This window comes from Trachypithecus francoisi, unplaced genomic scaffold, assembly GCF_009764315.1.
Source record: "Trachypithecus francoisi isolate TF-2019V2 unplaced genomic scaffold, Tfra_2.0 Lachesis_group2, whole genome shotgun sequence".
In the NCBI taxonomy this organism is placed as follows: Eukaryota; Metazoa; Chordata; class Mammalia; order Primates; family Cercopithecidae; genus Trachypithecus; species Trachypithecus francoisi.
The window spans coordinates 144,452,998-144,471,752 of record NW_022681465.1 but is presented as its reverse complement, the minus strand read 5'-3'; the positions used below and the strand labels follow the sequence as shown (position 1 = coordinate 144,471,752).

The window sequence follows — 18,755 nt, the reverse complement described above, 5'->3', positions numbered from 1 at the left end:
CATAGCCAGATAATATCTTCTGGAACTACTTGGAGTCCCCTTGTTTAAAGTAAAAGTTCTAATACAATCCATGCAGTTATTTAGTCAGCCAACACTGAGTCCAGAAAGGGTGCCTTCTAGAGAGCGTTCAATGGTTTGTATATCATTACTCACAATAATGACTTAGGCAATTACTAAAAGAAAAGAAGTAGGAGTCACTCCATTTTAAGGAGGACTTTGTAATTTAAGCTAGTCTTGGGTTTATGAACAGAACACAAATCACTAATTCAGTATGGAAAAAAACGTATGGTAATTTGCAGTAAGCTTTCACTACCTACCAATAAACAAGCACTTTTTCCCTTACTTATTCCTATTTCTCTCTTGCCAAATTTGGAGACATGAGTAGCATTAATCAGTTTTCAGTGATGTTTTATTCCCTAATATTATTTAAAGCCAGATTATTCCCTGAGAAGAGGAGATGAAAAAGCAACTACTTGCTTGGGTTTAGGTTGTAAACTACTTGGCAGTACTAGAGGTTATAATTTTGAATTTAGTGTAATTTTGTATACTAGAATACTAGTATAATTTAGTATAGTTTTGAATTCAGTAAATGTGGTAGCTAAATTTTAAATGTAATAATAGCTACGAGTTACTGATTAATGATTTTCCAGGCACTGTTATGCCTTTGACATGCGTAACATCATTTCATTCTCTCAATATAACATCCTGCTGTAGGTAACATGACTATAACCATTCTGTGGACTAGGAAACCTAATCTTGGGTGGATTAAATAAGCTGCCTATCACCACACAACTAGCAAGTGACAGGACTCAAGCTTAAAAGTATATCTGACTTGTAAGCTGTGCCCTCTAACCTCTCAGCCATTTTACTGCATGTGCATTATATTATATTGCCCAGATTCACTGTCACATTCATTTGCTATATTATTAATTATCATTATAGTCATTCACTTAACAGACAATTGCTAAGTGTCATTTATGTGCTACTTTGGAGGAGAAACATCAAATCTTGCACATCCCTCAAGGAGTTACACAAAATGGGAAAAGGTACAGAGATGAGCACACTGTAATTTCAAAAGCCAATAGCTAAGTAGTACAACACAAATGAATGATGCTTCTGATGAGGATACATATGAAAACCAACATTGCTTGAAACATGGGAGAAAGGCCCTTTTTTATTTGTGAGGCCGTTTGGTGGTTAAAAGTGGATTCTGGGCTGAGGCTGCCTGGGTACAAATTGGTAGCTGTATGGTCTTGGGAAAGTCACACACTGTAGTTTCTCCAACTACAAATTGGGAATAAAAGCAATACCTATCCCACAGGAGATTTCATGAGGATTAGATGTATCTATTACTTAGAACAGCTCCCAGGACATAATCAGCTTTGGCCAGCATTGATGTTAATGCTGAAGCCTACACATTTTCTACATAGTACTTATGAGGTTTGATATTTCTTCTCTACGCCACCATGTGTTACTTGTCTCTTACTGAAATTTATTCTCCCTACTTTTAAAATTTATTTACTGTTTCTTTTTTTTTTTGGTAGGGGGAGGCTGTTTGTTTTCTGATACTCTGGTCATTTTGATCCTTTACTAGAGAATCTCCTTCCACTTCAATTTGGATATTCCCATTCAATTTAAGAGACTCAATCCTCTTCTTTCCATCCTACAAGGCTATCACCTTTCTTGACAGACAAAGGACAGTGGTCAGTCTGAAAAGAAAATATTTTGGAAGAAAGAATATAGCCAGAGAGTGAGTTACGAGTTCATACATTTTCTGAGCATATCTGCTTAACTCTTTGCTTATATCAGGTTATTCTAAAGCACTTTTACTTGTGTGTTCCATATCCAGGTAACAGATCTCATTCCTATGGAGGGAGAAAGTACCTCTCTTCTATTTTCCAACTTGCTGTAGAAAATGTTAAATCACCTGAGGTCCAGGAAAGATCTCAGGCTAATATAATTTAATAGGATAATCAGAGTTGACATGAACTGTGATAAATGGATTTAGAATAGCCACTGGCCCTTCCTCTTTTTTAACAATGGTATTGAGATTTGTGGTTTCCCTATTTGGCTGGCCATCAGAATCACATAGCGTGCTTGTTAAATATAGACCAGTCCTTGCTCTCACCTCTCCCGCCTTTTCTCTATCTCACCTCTATCTCCAGTGATCTGGTTCAGCAAGTCTGAGGTGGGGCTTAAAAATCTATATTTTTCAGCACTGGGAATCACTAAGATTATTTATGCATGTATTCATGAGACATGGACTTGATAATAGTAATTACAAAACTCTCCTTTTTGTTTTCTACATTAACATTGAAGAATAACTTATTTGAAAACAAGATCCAATTTTACTCAGCCTGCTTTCTTGAGTTTTAATGAACTCCCTAGTCTCTACCAGGGACAAGGGGTGAAAAAAAGAGCAGTCATTATTAGCTTGTTAGATTAGCAGAATCAGAATTTTCAAGCTGAACGCAACACTAAAGATAAAGTCATTATTTCTTCACTTTGCAGATACAGATGCAACTTTCTGCATAATGGGAGATTATGATGGGAATACTAACATCCACAAACATTGTGACTTCCCGAAGTAATACAGTTAACTGGAACAAATTCTTGATTCCCAGAAAATTTAGTTTCTTCACTTTTCTAATAATCACCCAAATAGACTGGATCTGTTTCTCAATTTATGGCATTTATGCTAACCAAAGCAAGTGTGTTTGTTTTTTAAAAATATAGCATAGTTAAAAAAACATAGACCGGGCCTGATGGCTTGGTCAACATTTTGAGAGGCTAAGGCAGGAGGATTGCTTGAGCTCTGAAGTTCAAGGCTACCCTGCGCAACAAAGTGAGACCTTGTCTCTACTAAAAACAAACAAACAAAAAATCAGCTGAGCATGGTGACACATGCCTATAGTCCCAGCTACTCAGGAGGCTGAGGTTGGAGGATTGCTTTGAGCCTGGGAGATTGAGCCTGCCAGTGAATGATCTGATTGCACCACTGCATTCCAGCCTGGGTGACAGAACAAGACTCTGTCTCAAAAAACAAAACAAAACAAAACAAAAAACTAAAGAAAGGCATAGTAACTATAGGTAACATCCTTTTTATCAAATACCTCTTAGAACCACATTTTGAGAATTAAATGGAATCTTACCTTTAAGAGGCACCTTGACATCAAGGCCATAGAATAAAGGCAAGAGAGAAGAACAAGAATAGAAACAGAAACTGCAGAAGAAAAAGAAGAAGATTATGTAAATCTGAATTTCTGTAGTGCCATTCAGGTAGTACAAAACCTCAGCTTTTCCACATTGCTCAAGTCTAATCACTTCACATATGAACATCAAGCACCTTTTTGTTTAAAAAAATCCACACCTTTTATGTTGCTACTGACAGTATCAGTGTTCAACTAACATTGATTCATACATTTTAGAATCATGAGGTGGTTTTACAAACAATTGGTCTAAGCTCCTAATTTTATATTTAAGAAAAATAAGTGCAGAGCAGTAAATCAATAGTTTAATTTCATACAATTTTATGGCACAGTGAGGGCTAAAGCTTAGCTAGCCTGAATCCTACTTTGTTACATATCACGGTCTCTATCTTTCATGCATGAGAGGGTATTTCAAAAACACAAAATATGATCAGAACGTACACTTAATCACTCAGTGCTATCTTTTTGGTTAATATGATAGGCTTTAGGATTAAGGCACAGCTGGGAGAATATTAATCTGTAGGCTAAAAATATACTTAATTACTCACAGTGGAACATTTCAGAGAGATAAATGGCCATTGTTAATAATTACATTGGGTTGACGGGTAAAAACTGGGTCTGTCCTGGGCAAGTGGGGACGTCTGATCATGCTATTGGTATAAGAACTGCTTCTACTTCAATGGGCATTTCAGATAATAAATGCGTGATGTTGTTCCAGCTGTTATGCCTCCAAGATAGATGACTTCTTATTTGACTCATGGAAGTTAAATGGAATCTGATTTGTTTCTCTTTGCCAAAAATTTTCACTTGAGAAACAGATAATTAGGTGGACAAACAATGCTTGTGTACCACAGGTATATAACTAACTGTACACTAACTATAAAAAGCCATGGGTCAGGTCAGTTTTTAAAAAATAATTGATTTTCTTGGTGGTTTTCTTTTACAGAGTAAGTCTTTTACTTGATTATCACACTCCAGGAACACACTGTTAGACACATCTGTGAATAAGGGTTATGTTTGGCATTCTCATATTGTGAATGTTATTTGCATATTTCCTTTAATGCTACTGCTTATAAGGTTCTTGCTTCACTATGGCTAAATTCTATAAACAAGTTATGAGTATGGCTCTAAGAGGCATGTATTGGTGGCTAGTCTATTATTCTGAAAAGATAAAACTGTTGCTTTTTTTTCATTCTTTGAAGGTAAACTTATAGCAGGAGAAGTTCGAGAATGGAGAGTAATGGGCAAATTCCCGTTCCCATTATTCCCATGAGAAGATCAGATCAGACGTCAGAGCTACCTCTCTGGGCATGAGGAGATGCCCATCACTTAATCTGTAATGACAGTCTTAATCCCTGCAGTGTGGTCGGCAGATCATGCCATCTGGAGTCAGAAACCCTGACCTCTGGTTTTGATTTGCCATAAATTGGCTACATAATTTTGGGCAAGTTGTTTAATTTCTTTGAGCCATTGTTTTATTATCTGTATAAAAGGGGATCATAACATCTGTAGTGTCTGTCTCATAGAGTAATTATGAGAATCAGATGACATGATGGTAGTGGAAATGCTCTAGATATGCTGCATACAGATATTATGCTCTAGATAAGTGCTGCACACAGCTGAAGCAATTTTGCTAGGTTTGTGCTTGCCACCTGATTCATACTAACTGTGTGCATTGAAATAAACAATAAAGAAGGGATATTACATGTACCCTGAGTGGGTGTTCAAGTACCACAAGGAAAGAATGAAGAGTATCTCTGGCATAAAGGATCTTTAGCCTTTTTACTAGACTTAAGGGTGAGGAGAACTGAAGTCCAGTGAGTAGAAGGTGAATCATAAACCTCATCTCTAGTCAAATATCTAATTAGAAGTCAACTGGATTGTTTTTGAAGTGGTTGAATTTGATACCATATGTGAAATATGCAGTGTTGATAAATACACTGCATATTGTTGATCCTTATTTTATTTGAAGTAAGGTTATTACCCCATTATCATAAAAGTTTAGGAAATTCAGACCTGTAAAGTGTACTGAGCAAAAGAATTGTGAAAAAGTTTACACTGAATTCCAACAATGAACATGATCTTAATCTCCCTTCTTCCAAAATTTTTGAGGGTTTTATTTAGGGAATGGCTAGGGTGATGACATTGATAGATTTTTTTTCTCCCCTTTTTGTTTTTTTGTTTTTAAACCTCAGCTGGACAGGAAGTGAATGGGTATCATCAAGTTTTGGGGGCAGAATAACCTTAACTTTGACTTTTTCCTTGAGCCAGCCCTAGGGTAGCTTATGAATTAGCAGAGAGATAGCTAAGCACTGGCCATTCAAAAGTGTGGAAAATGGAAGATATTAAGTGTGGTCTTTGACAAACAGGGAAGCTGAAAGCAAACCCCACCTTCTGCGGGGCTTCCTGCCAATCACTGGGAAATGTATTGTACGTTATTGTTGCCTCATTCAATCCCGCAGAACTAAATAGCCCCTTCTGGAATGTGAGAAATTCAAATTTAAAATTTTCCAGAGAACATATACTTTGGGTTGGAATTTTTAAAATTACACTTTTAGAATTTGACTTATACTTTTTTAGTGTTTCCTTTTTCACATAAGTGATCTCATTTGTTCCTCATGGAACCCAAGGGAGGAGGAAAGGGCAAGTGTTATCATCCCTGTTTTAGAGATATGGCTTGGACAGAGGAAGTCAAGTTATTTACCTAAGGTCAAATGAGTACCTGAAGACCCACCCTATATAGAAATCTGGATGCCTGGTGGTCTGGCTACTTGAGCCTACCAACTCCCTTTAACCTCACATATGCAGATAATTATAGAAGCAATCTGGGATGAACCAAATTCTAACCATTGCTGCAGGAAGGGCAGATAGTTTGCTATTTTCTTCTTGTGTGCCTATGGAAGCTATTATAAAACAGCAATATCGTTTTACATACAGGGATTCAGGTAGCTACTTTCAGTCAATCTGATTGGAATTCCAGAGAAAAACCTATTTGGCATCCTTGCTCTTTCCCTCAGCAGAATGTTCCTGGTGTCTTGGGCCAGACTTTATTATTATTATTATTATTATTATTATACTTTAAATTCTGGGATACCTACACAGAACATGCAGGTTTGTTACATAGGTATACGTGTGCCATGGTGGTTTGCCACACCCATCAACCCATCATCTACATTAAGTATTTTTCCTAATGCTCTCCCTCCCCTTGCTTCCCACCCCTCGACAGGCCCTGATGTGTGATGTTCCCCAACCTGTGCCTGTATGTTCTCATTGTTCAACTCCCATTTAAGAGTGCGAACATGCGATGTTTGCTTTTCTTTTCCTCTGTTAGTTTGCTGAGAATGATAGTTTCCAACTTCATCCATGTCCCTGCAAAGGATATGAACTCATTGTTTTTTTTTTTTTTTTTTTTTTTTGAGGCGGAGTCTCGCTCTGTCGCCCGGGCTGGAGTGCAGTGGCCGGATCTCAGCTCACTGCAAGCTCCGCCTCCCGGGTTTACGCCATTCTCCTGCCTCAGCCTCCCGAGTAGCTGGGACTACAGGCGCCCACCACCTCGCCCGGCTAGTTTTTTTTTGTATTTTTAGTAGAGACGGGGTTTCACCGTGTTAGCCAGGATGGTCTCGATCTCCTGACCTTGTGATCCGCCCGTCTCGGCCTCCCAAAGTGCTGGGATTACAGGCTTGAGCCACCGCGCCCGGCCTGAACTCATTGTTTTTTATGGCTGCATAGTATTCCATGGTGTGTATGTGCCACAATTTTTTTTTTTTTTTTTTTTGAGACAGAGTCTTGTTCTGTTGCCCAGGCTGGAGTGCAGTGGCACGATCTTGGCTCACTGCAAGTTCTGCCTGCCGGGTTCACGACATTCTCCTGCCTCAGCTTCCCGAGTAGCTGGGACTACAGGCGCTCGCCACCTCGCCTGGCCAATTTTTTGTATTTTTAGTAGAGCCGGGGTTCACCATGTTAGCCAGGATGGTCTCAATCTCCTGACCTTGTGATCTGCCCAGCTCGGCCTCCCAAGGTTCTGGGATTACAGGCATGAGCCACTGCGCCTGGCCCTGTGCCACATTTTCTTTATCCAGTCTAACATTGATGGGCATTTGGGTTGGTTCCAAGTTTTTGCTATTTTGAATAGTGCTGCAATAAACATACGTGTGCATGTGTCCTTATAGTAGAATGATTTATAATCCTTTGGGTTATACATCCAGTAATGGGTTTATAATTTATATCTTTTGGGTTATAAATCCAGTAATGGGATTGCCATGTCAAATGGTATTTCTAGTTCTAGATCCTGGAGTAATCGCCACACTGTCTTCCACAATAGTTGAACTAATTTACACTCCCACCAATGGTATAAAATCATTCCTATTTCTCCACATCCTCTCCAGCATCTGTTGTTTCCTGACTTTTTAATGATAGCCATTCTAACTGGTGTGAGATGTTATCTCTTTGTGGTTTTAATTTGCATTTCTCTAATGACCAGTGATGATGAGCTTTTTTTCATCTGTTTGTTGGCTGTATTATGTCTTATTTTGAAAAGTGTCTGTTCATATACTTTGCCCACTTTTTGATGGGGTTGCTTGTTTTTTCTTGTAAATTTGTTTAAGTTCCCTGTAGATTCTGGATAATAGCCCTTTGTAAGATGGATAGATTGCAAAAATTCCCTCCCATTCTGTAGGTTATCCCATTACCTGTTCACCCTGATGATAGTTTCTTTTGCTGTGCAGAAGCTCTTTAGCTTAAGTAGATCCCATTTGTCAATTTTGGATTTTGTTGCCATTGCTTTTGGTGTTTTAGTCATGAAGTCCTTGCCCATGCCTATGTCCTGAATGGTATTGCCTAGGTTTTCTTCTAGGGTTTTATGGTTTTGGGTCTTACATTTAAATCTTTAATCCACCTTGAATTAATTTTTGTATGAGGTGTAAGGAAGGGGTCCAGTTTCAGTTTTCTGAATATGGCTAGCCGGTTTTCTGAATACCATTTATTAAATAGGGAATCCTTTCCCCATTGCTTGTTTTCGTCAGTTTTGTCAAAGATCTGATGGTTGTAGATGTGTGGTGTTCTTTCTTTTTTTTTTTTTTTTGAGACGGAGTCTCGCTCTGTGGCCCAGGCTGGAGTGCAGTGGCCGGATCTCAGCTCACTGCAAGCTCCGCCTCCCGGGTTTACACCATTCTCCTGACTCAGACTCCCGAGTAGCTGGGACTACAGGCGCCCGCCACCTCGCCCAGCTAGTTTTTTGTATTTTTTAGTAGAGACGGGGTTTCACCCTGTTAGCCAGGATGGTCTCAATCTCCTGACCTCGTGATCCGCCCGTCTCGGCCTCCCAAAGTGCTGGGATTACAGGCTTGAGCCACCGCGCCCGGCCAATGTGGTGTTATTTCTGAGGCCTCTGTACTGTTCCATTGGTCTATATATCTGTTTTGGTACTAGTACTATGTTGTTTTGGTTACTGTAGCCTTGTAGTAGTTTGAAGCCAGGTAGCATGACGCCTCCAGCTTTGTTCTTTTTACTTAGGATTGTCTTTGCTGTATGGGCTCTTCTTTGGTTCCATATGAAATTTAAAATAGTTTTTTCTAATTCTGTGAAGAAAGTAAATGGTAACTTGATGGGAATAGTGTTGATCTATAAATTACTTTGGGCAGTATGGCCATTTTCATGATATTGATTCTTCCTATCCATGAGCATGGAATGTTTTTCCATTTGTTTGTGTTCTCTCTTATTGCCATAAGCAGTGAATTTTATTTCTTCTTGAAGTGATCCTTCCCATGTAAATTGTATTCCTAGGTATTTTATTCTCTTTGTAGCAATTGTTAATGGGAGTTCACTCATGATTTGACTGCCTATTATTGTTGTATAGGAATGCTTGTGATTTTTGCACACTGATTTTGTATCTTGAGAGTTTGCTGAAGTTGCTTATCAGTTTAAGGAGTTTTTGGGCTGAGACAATGGGGTTTTCTAAATACACAAGCATGTTATCTGCAAACAGAGATAATTTGACTTCCTCTCTTCCCATTTGAATACGCTTTATTTTTTTCTCTTGCCTGATAGTCCGGGCCAGAACTTCCAATACTATGTTGAATAGGAGTGGTGAGAGAGGGCATCCTTGTTTTGTGCTGGTTTTCAAAGGGAATGCTTCCAGCGTTTGCCCATTCAGTATGTTATTGGCTGTGGGTTTGTCATAAATAGCTCTTATTATTTTGAGATATGTTCCATTAATACCTAGTTTACTGAGTGTTTTTAGCATGAAGGGGTGTTGAATTTTATTAAAGGCCTTTTCTGCATCTATTGAGATAATCATGTGTTTTTTCTCATTGGTTCTGTTTATGTGATGGATTATGTTTATTGATTTACGTATGTTGAACCAACCTTGCATCCCAGAGTTGAAGCCAACTTGATTGTGGTGAATAAGGTTTTTAATGTGCTGCTGGATTTGGTTTGCCAGTATTTTATTGAGGATTTTCACAATGATGTTCATCAGGGACACTGGCCTGAATTTTGTTGTTGTTGTTGTGTCTCTGCCAGGTTTTGTATCAGGATGATGCTGGTCTCAGATAATGAGTTAGGGAGAAGTCCCTCTTTTTCTATTGTTTGGAATAGTTTCAGAATGAATGGTACCAACTCCTCTCTGTACCTCTGGTAGAATTCAGCTGTGAATCTCTCTGGTCCTGGGCTTTTTTTGGTTGGTAGGCAATTAATTACTGCCTTTATTTCAGAACTTGTTATTGGTCTAGTCAGGTATTTGACTTCTTCCTGGTTTAGTCTTGGGAGGGTGTATGTGTCCAGGAATTTATCCATTTCTTCTAGATTTTCTATTTATTTGCACAAAGGTGTTTATAGTATTTTCTGACTGCAGTTTGTATTTCTGTGAGATCAGTGGTGATCTCCCCTTTATCATTTTTTATTGGGTCTATTTGATTCTTCTCTCCTTTCTTCTTTATTAGTCTGGCTAGTGGTCTATATATTTTGTTAATCTTTTCAAAAAAACCAACTCCTAGATTCATTGATTTTTTGAAGGGTTTTTCGTGTCTCTATCTCCTTCAGTTTTGCTCTGATCTTTGTTATTTCTTGTCTTCTGCTAGCTTTTGAATGTGTTTGCTCTTGATTCTCCAGTTCTTTTAATTGTTATGTTAGGGTGGCAATTTTAGATCTTTCCCGCTTTCTCCTGTGGGGATTTAGTGCTACAAATTTCCCTCTAAACACTGTTTTAGCTGTGTCCCAGAGATGCTGATATGTTGTGTCTTTGTTCTCATTGGTTTCAAATAGCTTATTTATTTCTGCCTTAATTTCGTTATTTACCCAGTAGTCATTCAGGAGCAGGTTGTTTGGTTTCCATGTAGTTGTATGGTTTTGAGTGAGTTTCTTAATCCTGAGTTCTAATTTGATTGCACTGTGGTCTGAGAGACTGTTTGTTATGATTTCTGTTCTTTTGCATTTGCTGAGGAGTGTTTTATTTTCTATTATATGGTCGATTTTAGAATAAGAGCTATGTGGCGCTGAGCAGAATATATGTTCTGTTGATTTGGGGTCGAGAGTTCTGTAGATGTCTATTAGGTCTGCTTGGTCCAGAGCTGAGCTCAAGTCCTGAATTTCCTTGTTAATTTTCTGTCTTGTTGATTTGTCTAATATTGACAGTGGGGTGTTAAAGTTTCCCACTACTCATGTGTGTGAGTCTAAGTCTCTTTGTAGGTCTGTAAGAACTTGCTTTATGAATCTGGGTGCTCCTGTATTGGATGCATATATATTTAGGATATTTAAGTCTTCTTGTTGCATTGATCTCTTTACCATTATGTAATACCCTTCTTTGTCTTTTTTTATTTTTGTTGGTTTAAAGTCTGTTTTATCAGAGACTAGAATTGCAACCCCCCATTTAAAAATTTTTGGCTTTCCACTTGCTTGGTAAATCTTCCTCCATTCCTTTATTTTGAGTCTATGTGTGTCTTTGCACATGAGATGGGTCTTCTGAATACAGTACACTGATGGCTTTTGACTTTTTATCCAATTTGCCAGTCTGTGCCTTTTAATTGGAGCATTTAGCCCCTTTATATTTAAGGCTAATATTGTTATGTGTGAATTTGATCCTGTCATTATGATGCTAGCTGGTTCTTTTGCCTGTTAGTTGATGCAGTTTCTTCATAGTGTTGATGGTCTTTGCATTTTGGGTTGTTTTTGCAGTGGCTGGTACCGGTTTTTCCTTTCCATATTTAGTGCTTCCTTCATGAGCTCTTGTAAGGCAGGCCTGGTGGTGACAAAATCCCTTAGCATTTGCTTGTCTGTAAGGGATTATTTCTCCTTCACTTAGGAAGCTTAGTTTGGCTGGATATGAAAATCTGGGTTGAAAATTATTTTCTTTAAGAATGTTGAATATTGGCCCCTACTCTCTTCTGGCTTGTAGGGTTTCTGCTGAGAGATCCACTAATTAGTCTGATGGGCTTCCCTTTGTGGGTAACTCACCCTTTCTCTCTGGCTGTGCTTAACATTTTTTCCTTCATTTCAACCTTGCTGAATCTGATGATTATGCGTCTTAGGGCTGCTCTTCTCGAGGAATATCTTTGTGGTGTTCTCTGTATTTCCTGAATTTGAATGTTGGCCTGTCTTGCTAGGATGGGGAAGTTCTCCTGGATAATATCCTGAAGTGTGTTTTTGAACTTAGTTCCATTATCTCCATCACTTTCAGGTACACCAATCAAATGTAGGTTTGGTCTTTATGCTTAGTCTCATATTTGTTAGAAGTTTTGTTCATTCCTTTTCATTCTTTTTTTCTCCAATCTTGTCTTCACACTTTATTTCATTAAGTTGATCTTCAATCTCTGATATCCTTTCTTCTGCTTGATTGATTCAGCTATGGATACTGCATGCTTCACGAAGTTCTCGTGCTGTGTTTTTCAGCTCCATCAGGTCACGTATGTTCTTCTCTAAACTAGTTATCCTAGTTAGCAATCCCTCTAACCTTTTATTAAGTTTCTTAGCTTCCTTACATTGGGTTATAACATGCTCCTTTAGCTCAGAGGAGTTTGTTATTACCCACCTTCTGAAGCCCACTTCTGTCAATTTGTCAAACTCATTCTCCATCTAGTTTTGTTCCCTTGCTGGCGAGGAGTTTTGATCCACTGGAGGAGAAGAGGCATTCTGGTTTTTGGAATTTTCATCCTTTTTGTGCTGGTTTTTTCTCATCTTCATGGATTTATCCATCTTTGGTCTTTGCTGTTGATGACCTTTGGTAGAGTTTTTGCATGGTTGTCCTTTTCATTGATGTTGATGCTATTGCTTTCTGATTGTTAGTTTCCCTTCTAACAGTCAGGCCCCTCTGCTGCAGGTCTTCTGGAGTTTGCTGGGGATCCACTCCAGACTCTGTTTGCCTGGTTATCACCAATGGAGGCTGCAGAAGAGCAAAGATTGCTGCCTGCTCCTTCCTCTGGAAGCTTCGTCCCAGAAGAGCACAGGTCAGATGCCAGCCAGAACTCTCCTGTATGAGGTGTCTGTCAACTCCTGCTGAGAGGTATCTCCCAGTCAGGAGGCATGGGGGTCAGGGACCCACTTGAGGAGGCAGTCTGTCCCTTCACAGAGCTTGAGCACTGTGCTGGGAGATCCACTGCTCTCTTCAGAGCCAGCAGGCAGGAACGTTTAAGTCTGTTGAAGCTGCACCTACAGCCGCCCCTTCCTCTAAGTTCTGTGTCCCAGGGAGATGGGAGTTTTATCCATAAGCCCCTGAATGGGGTGCTGCCTTTCCTTCAGAGATGCCCTGCCCAGAGAGGAGGAATCTAAAGAGGCAGTCTGGCTACAGCAGCTTTGTGGCCCTGTGGTGGGCTCCGCCTAGTCTGAACTTCCCTGGGGCTTTGTTTACACTGTGAGGGGAAAAGTGCCTACTCAAGCCTCAATAATGGTGAACGCTCCTCCCCTCCACCAAGTTCGAGCATCCCAGGTTGACGTCAGACTGCTGAGCTGGCAGCGAGAATTTCAACCCAGTGGATCTTACTTAGCTTGCTGGGCTCCGTAGGGGTGGGATCCACTGAGCAAGACCACTTGGCTCTCTGGCTTCAGGCCCTTTTCCAGGGGAGTGAATGGTTCTGTCTTGATGGCATACCAGGTGCCACTGGGGTATGAAAAAAAAACTCCTGCAGCTAGCTCAGTGTCTGCCCAAACGGCCTCCCAGTTTTGTGCTTGAAACCCAGGGCCCTTGTGGTGTAGGCACCTGAGGGAATCTTCTGGTCTGTGGGTTGTGAAGATCATGAGAAAAGCATAGTATTTGGGCCAGAGTGCACCATCACGGCACAGTCCCTCATAGCTTCCCTTGGCTAGGGGAGGGAGTTCCCTGACCCCTTGCACTTCTTGGGTGAGGCAACACCCCACTCTGCTTTGGTTTGCCCTCCGTGGCCACTGTCTAACCAGTCCCAATGAGATGAACCAGGTACCTCAGTTAGAAATGCAGAAATCACCCGCCTTCTGTGTTGGTCTGGCTGGGAGCTGCAGACCGGAGCTGTTCCTATTTGGCCATCTTGCTTGGGAATTCCAGGCTTTGACTTTTTTTGTTGTGCAAGCCTGTGTAGCTCACTGCAGCTTGTTCAGCATCCCAGCCTGAGCTCTGTCTGTTCTCCCACCCCACATGCATTTCCAAGTGCCCTCTGTCAGAGCCACGTTGTTATACCCCTCAAAAACACTGGCTGACTTGGAGGAAGCAGCCACTCTTTGAGATCCCTGGGGAAGTGACAGGACAACATGATTATCATATATCAACCCAAATTTCTGAACTGATTGTTAAGGTGAAACTGCAGCACAAGGATGAAAGGTCTTTTTGTGAATGATAATGGAAAAGGTTAAAAAAAAAGGTGCTAAAAGATTTTTTTTTAAAAAAGAGCAAAGTATGGTAACCAAATTCAGAAGAAACTTTTGGAAAGGAAATGAAGATAAGGAAGGGGAAACTAAGGAAAGAAAACACATAAAAAAATAGGAAAGAAACACAAAAGACAAACATGTAAAGGCTAGGTTACTGATGGCAGACTCTTTCCTGGCATTCTGACTGACTGAAGGTGAAAGCTAGGTTTACTGTAACTATACCTGCTTCTGCAAGACACACAATTAACTGAGAAGCCAGAAAGAAAATACAATGAGCAAAATCAATATTGCTTTCTGGTTGAACAAATAATAAGATACTTATTGAACTTGACATATACCTTTTCTTCTAAGTCCTTTATTTGTCTTTTCTGGATGTCTGTTTTATCTTCTAAGTCACGAATTCTCTGAAGAAAGAAAAGAAAAGAAAGAAAGCATCAGTAGGTGGTAAGTTGTGCAGAAAAATAATTCACCAAACGAAAACATGAAAATTCCTATACAAACCTTAATATTTGTACAAGCAGCTGGAAACATCACATTTATATTTTTCCCCACCCAAAAACGTGTTGCATGCTTCAGAAATTATCTATGCTTGTGGTAGAAAAATCATTGTTGCTGATTATCTTTTCAAAAAATGTTTGCTACCTTTTCTACTGGGCCTATCCCTGTAGACCCCTTCCTAGTGAGGTGTAGATTCAACACCACTGATACTGAGTTTGGCAAAGAGACTTGTTTTGGCCAGTGGAATGCGAGTTGGAATAAGATTTGGGAATATCAAATCCTTGTAGAGGGTGTAGTATGTCTCAGAACTAGAGAGCAAGAAACAAGCTTTGTTAGGAACCATTTGGATTGAGATTTTGATTGTTTGTTACCACATTAAAGATGGCTGAGGCTGACTCATATAGATGTAAACAATCCAATTGTTCTTTCTTAACCTTTTTTTTCTTAACCCTATTTCAGCCTTGTTTCCGGATAGAATTTTCTCACAAAATAGAGTTGGTAAATTCTCATAAAACAAAGTAGAGATTACACATCAACAAACATTCCCAGGAGGGAACTGGTAAATTAGGAAAACACCAGAACATAACAAACATAATACAAGTAATCCTAAAGACGAAAAGTTCCAAGACTGTCTTTGAACTTACCTCTCAGTTATGTAACAAAATTCCACTAATTTAAACACCAAGTATTTGAAATCAACATTACATAACAATTATTTACAAGTAAAATAAAGTCTTTACATTTATATCTGGCAATCTAAAGGCTTTTTGTGTTCATGTACATGGTTATACAATGCAGGCTTCTTATTTAATACCTCTGCTGGGAATAATTAGAAAATAGAGAAATGGAGTATATGAAGAAAACACTAGAAGCCAAATGGGATGATAACATAGAAAGAGAGGTTTTTATAATGCAATGGTAGGAGAAAAAAGGGGAAGCTAGAACAAAGGGTACTTGAACTTGGAAAGCATATCTCCTTCTCTTTAAAAGAGTGGATCTCACCTGTTTGTCTCTCCCTGCCCCAGTCAGGGACATTTGGCAGTTCTGCACATTTTTTTAAGGTTAGTTAATATGTTTATTTATTTTAAGTTGTGTAATTCAGTGGTTTTAGCATATTCACAAAGTTGTGCAACCATCACCATTATCTAAATGTCTTGACATTTTTGTATTATCACAATTGGGAGTACGTGCATCTAGCATCTACCAAGTAGAAGCCAGAAATGCTACTAAGCATCCCATAAGGCACAGAACAGCCACCCTTCCCCCTAAAAAATAATAAAGAAATATCTGCTTCAAAATTTCAGCAGTGTTGAGATTGAGAAATTCTTCTTTAAAGTAAGGGGGCTAAGGTTTGTGCAAGAAGAGATGGTGTGTTTTGGTCAGAGTTAGACCATAAAGGTTAACCTTGAAATTATGCCATAATGAATGCTGGAGAGAGGGATGGGACTGGAATGTTGATGGTGTGTGTATACATATGTGATGTGTGTGCTGGTGTATATTTCCATAGTGCTGTCAGTGCTCCATAGCTACACAGTAAAAGAATAAATTTGCTGCTCAGATATTTGGGATCCGAGACGGGCTCACGAGGTAGAGATTGGCTAACACGTGAATTCTACTATTTTGTCTACTCCGTAGCTGGATGGTCTGAGCTTGCAGTGAGCTGAGACCCGGCCACTGCACTCCAGCCTGGGCGATAGAGCGAGACTCCGTCTCAAAAAAAAAAAAAAAAAAAAAAAAAAAGATAAATTTGCTAGATATTTCTACCTTGAGTGTTCAAGTAATTCCTTGGCATGTCTGCTGATATGCAAGCAAGTCCTATATGGACAAAATCATTAATATGTAAATTATTGCAGCATCCATTCAGCACCACGTCTACGCTTGTTGGACACCTCCATACATGCTCATGACTGTGCTGAATGTAATGGACAATACAGATAAGGCACCAATTAGTTCCAGATTTCAAAGAACTATCAGATCCAGATGGAATAACAAAATTAAATAGAAAAGGTAAACAATGGAAAAAACTGAATAACTTTATCACCCATCTCCAATTCCTAGTGTAGTGTTTAGCATGAAGAAGGTGTCTACACATTTTTTTTTGTTAAATAAACATGTTATGCTATATCATGTGATGTACACTTGATTTCTTTTTGCTTCCCATCCCTTTGCCATCCACCCAACAGGAAACCTTGTTGGATCCAAAACATTCCTTTTCTACCCACTTCTTTTTATTTCTACTGATACCAAGTTCACCAAGTCATTGTCTTCCCTTGTCAGGACTGGTGTGGCAGCTTCTACCTGCTCTTCCCGCCTTTTATTTTGACTATCCTACATTCATCTATAGCAGCCATTGTGAACTCTCAGAATGTAAAAATGATCTCCATGGTCCCCTGAGTTGAACTGGGTGGGGAAGAGTTGTACTCAGAATAAAACTCGAACTCTGGCAAAGCCCTATGTGATGTGGTCCTTTCTTAGTTCTCGAATGTCTCCTCCTATCAACCTCACTCTGGCTGTGTGTGCTCCTGACATTCTAGCCTTCCTTTGCTCTGTTCCTTGACTATTCCAAACTTATTCCGATGATAGGGACTTAGCCCTTGTTGTTCCTGACTTCTGGGACACTTGGCCAAGATCTTTGTGTGGCTCATTTCTTGGATCTTAGGTATTTTCAGAGAGGCTTTCTGTGACCAGCCAGCCTAAAGTGGCCAATCCTACTCCCAACTCACACACACATTGTATATATTTCTGCATAGCACTTATTGCCACTCTCAGAAATTGCCTCAGTCATTGTTCATTTGTGCTGTGGCTCTGTCCCTATTCCTCTGTGAGACAGATGAAAGTAGTGATCTGTATGTCTTTGCTTACCATTACACTCCCAGCACCTGGTACACAGCAGGCCCTCAATAAATGGTTGTGAATAAGTGCATAACAGAATATAGAATGTAGATTTTTTTGGGCAGTGTGTAGTCCATTTAAAAAATTTTCATCAGGGAGAGGATCCTGAATGGGTTGGATCTTAAACTGGGACTGGAAAAGTGAGAACACTAGGATGAATGCAATGAAAACTAATGGACATGTTAGGATGAGCAATTATGCAACAGGGGCTTAGAGGTAGAAAATCACAGCACAAGTGGGACCAGGATGTTTTGCATGAGTGGAGAGGGAAGTATGCTCTGGGGTTGGGTCAAATGTGGTTTTGGAGGGAGGGGTGGTCAGCTACTGAAGGACCTGAAGAGACCTGCGTAAGACTCTACTCAACTGGAAATTGGGACCATGAAGGCTTTGGGGCAAGAATGTACTATGAGGTAAAGTGAGAAAAATCTGAGATGAGATGTGTGGTGGACTGAAAAGAGGAGAGCTAGAACTAGGCCCCATGGCACCTGCATGTGCTTTTAAAAATGCCATTTATTATGATATATCATAATTATTTTTCTTTGTGTTAATCATTTTATATCCTTCTATGGATCCTACATTTTGTGGAGGCAGGGTCCACGGTGAATTCTCTGTCAGCACAGTATTTAGAACCTAGGAAACACATTTAAAGGTTTGACTGAATAAATGCATAGATGATGGAGTCAGATTCACATAGAGAATATTTGGCAGTATCTGGAAGCTGGTCGAATAATGAAAGACCCTGCACATGCCTGGGGTGACAAAAATGAACAAAACGGACCAGTATCAGAAACATTTCAGGGGAAATGCCAGTTGGATGAGGTGCTATATTAATGCTTACAGGGAAAGAACAGAGAAGACTCCAGCGTTTCTAGCCAGAGTGATTTGAGATATGGTAATTCTACTGACTAAGACAGGCAGATGGGGAGAGAGAAGAGAAGTAAGGATAAGAACTCACCAGTTCACTCTTAAATATTCAGGCATAACTGTGTAATAAATGGTTAGTGATATATTTTAGAAGTTAGAGTGTATTACATAGTTATATGTGAAAAATCTTGGCCCATATCTTCTGGAATAATTCTATGAAACTCAGCTATTAATTAAAAGGGAAGAAGAAGAGTAAGAAATAACTGGGAAAGGCATATTCTAATGAACATTTGTTTAGGAGATGGATGGAAAATGTCAGCGAAACTCTCTGAGGTTCAGAAATGCAGTGTACTACCGACACTACTGGATAACTTAAACAAAATCAACTCTTTCAGGAGTGAAGTATCCTAGCTAAATGGTTAAAGACATACTGAAATGGAATAAAGTTTTTATCATAAATAAATT

The 18,755-nt window shown here is 39.5% G+C and overlaps 2 protein-coding genes across 6 annotated transcripts in view; one reads left to right on the top strand and one right to left on the bottom strand.

Annotated features, from left to right (window-relative positions):
* The window catches only part of JAKMIP2 (janus kinase and microtubule interacting protein 2), a 203,721-nt gene that overhangs the window by 10,068 nt on the left and 174,898 nt on the right, over window positions 1–18,755 (bottom strand). For 4 of the 5 annotated variants that reach the window (XM_033180737.1, XM_033180741.1, XM_033180738.1 and 1 more), the window contains 2 exons: window positions 14,375–14,440; window positions 3,153–3,223 (listed from right to left, as the gene is read on the bottom strand). In XM_033180737.1, coding sequence (XP_033036628.1) covers window positions 3,173–3,223; window positions 14,375–14,440 — 117 coding nt within the window. In that variant the 3' untranslated portion in view covers window positions 3,153–3,172. The remainder of the gene's footprint in view (window positions 1–3,152; window positions 3,224–14,374; window positions 14,441–18,755) is intronic. The other variant, XM_033180740.1, reaches the window with a different exon arrangement.
* Window positions 1–18,755, top strand: part of LOC117065657 — a 102,933-nt gene that overhangs the window by 38,448 nt on the left and 45,730 nt on the right. The window lies entirely within an intron of this gene.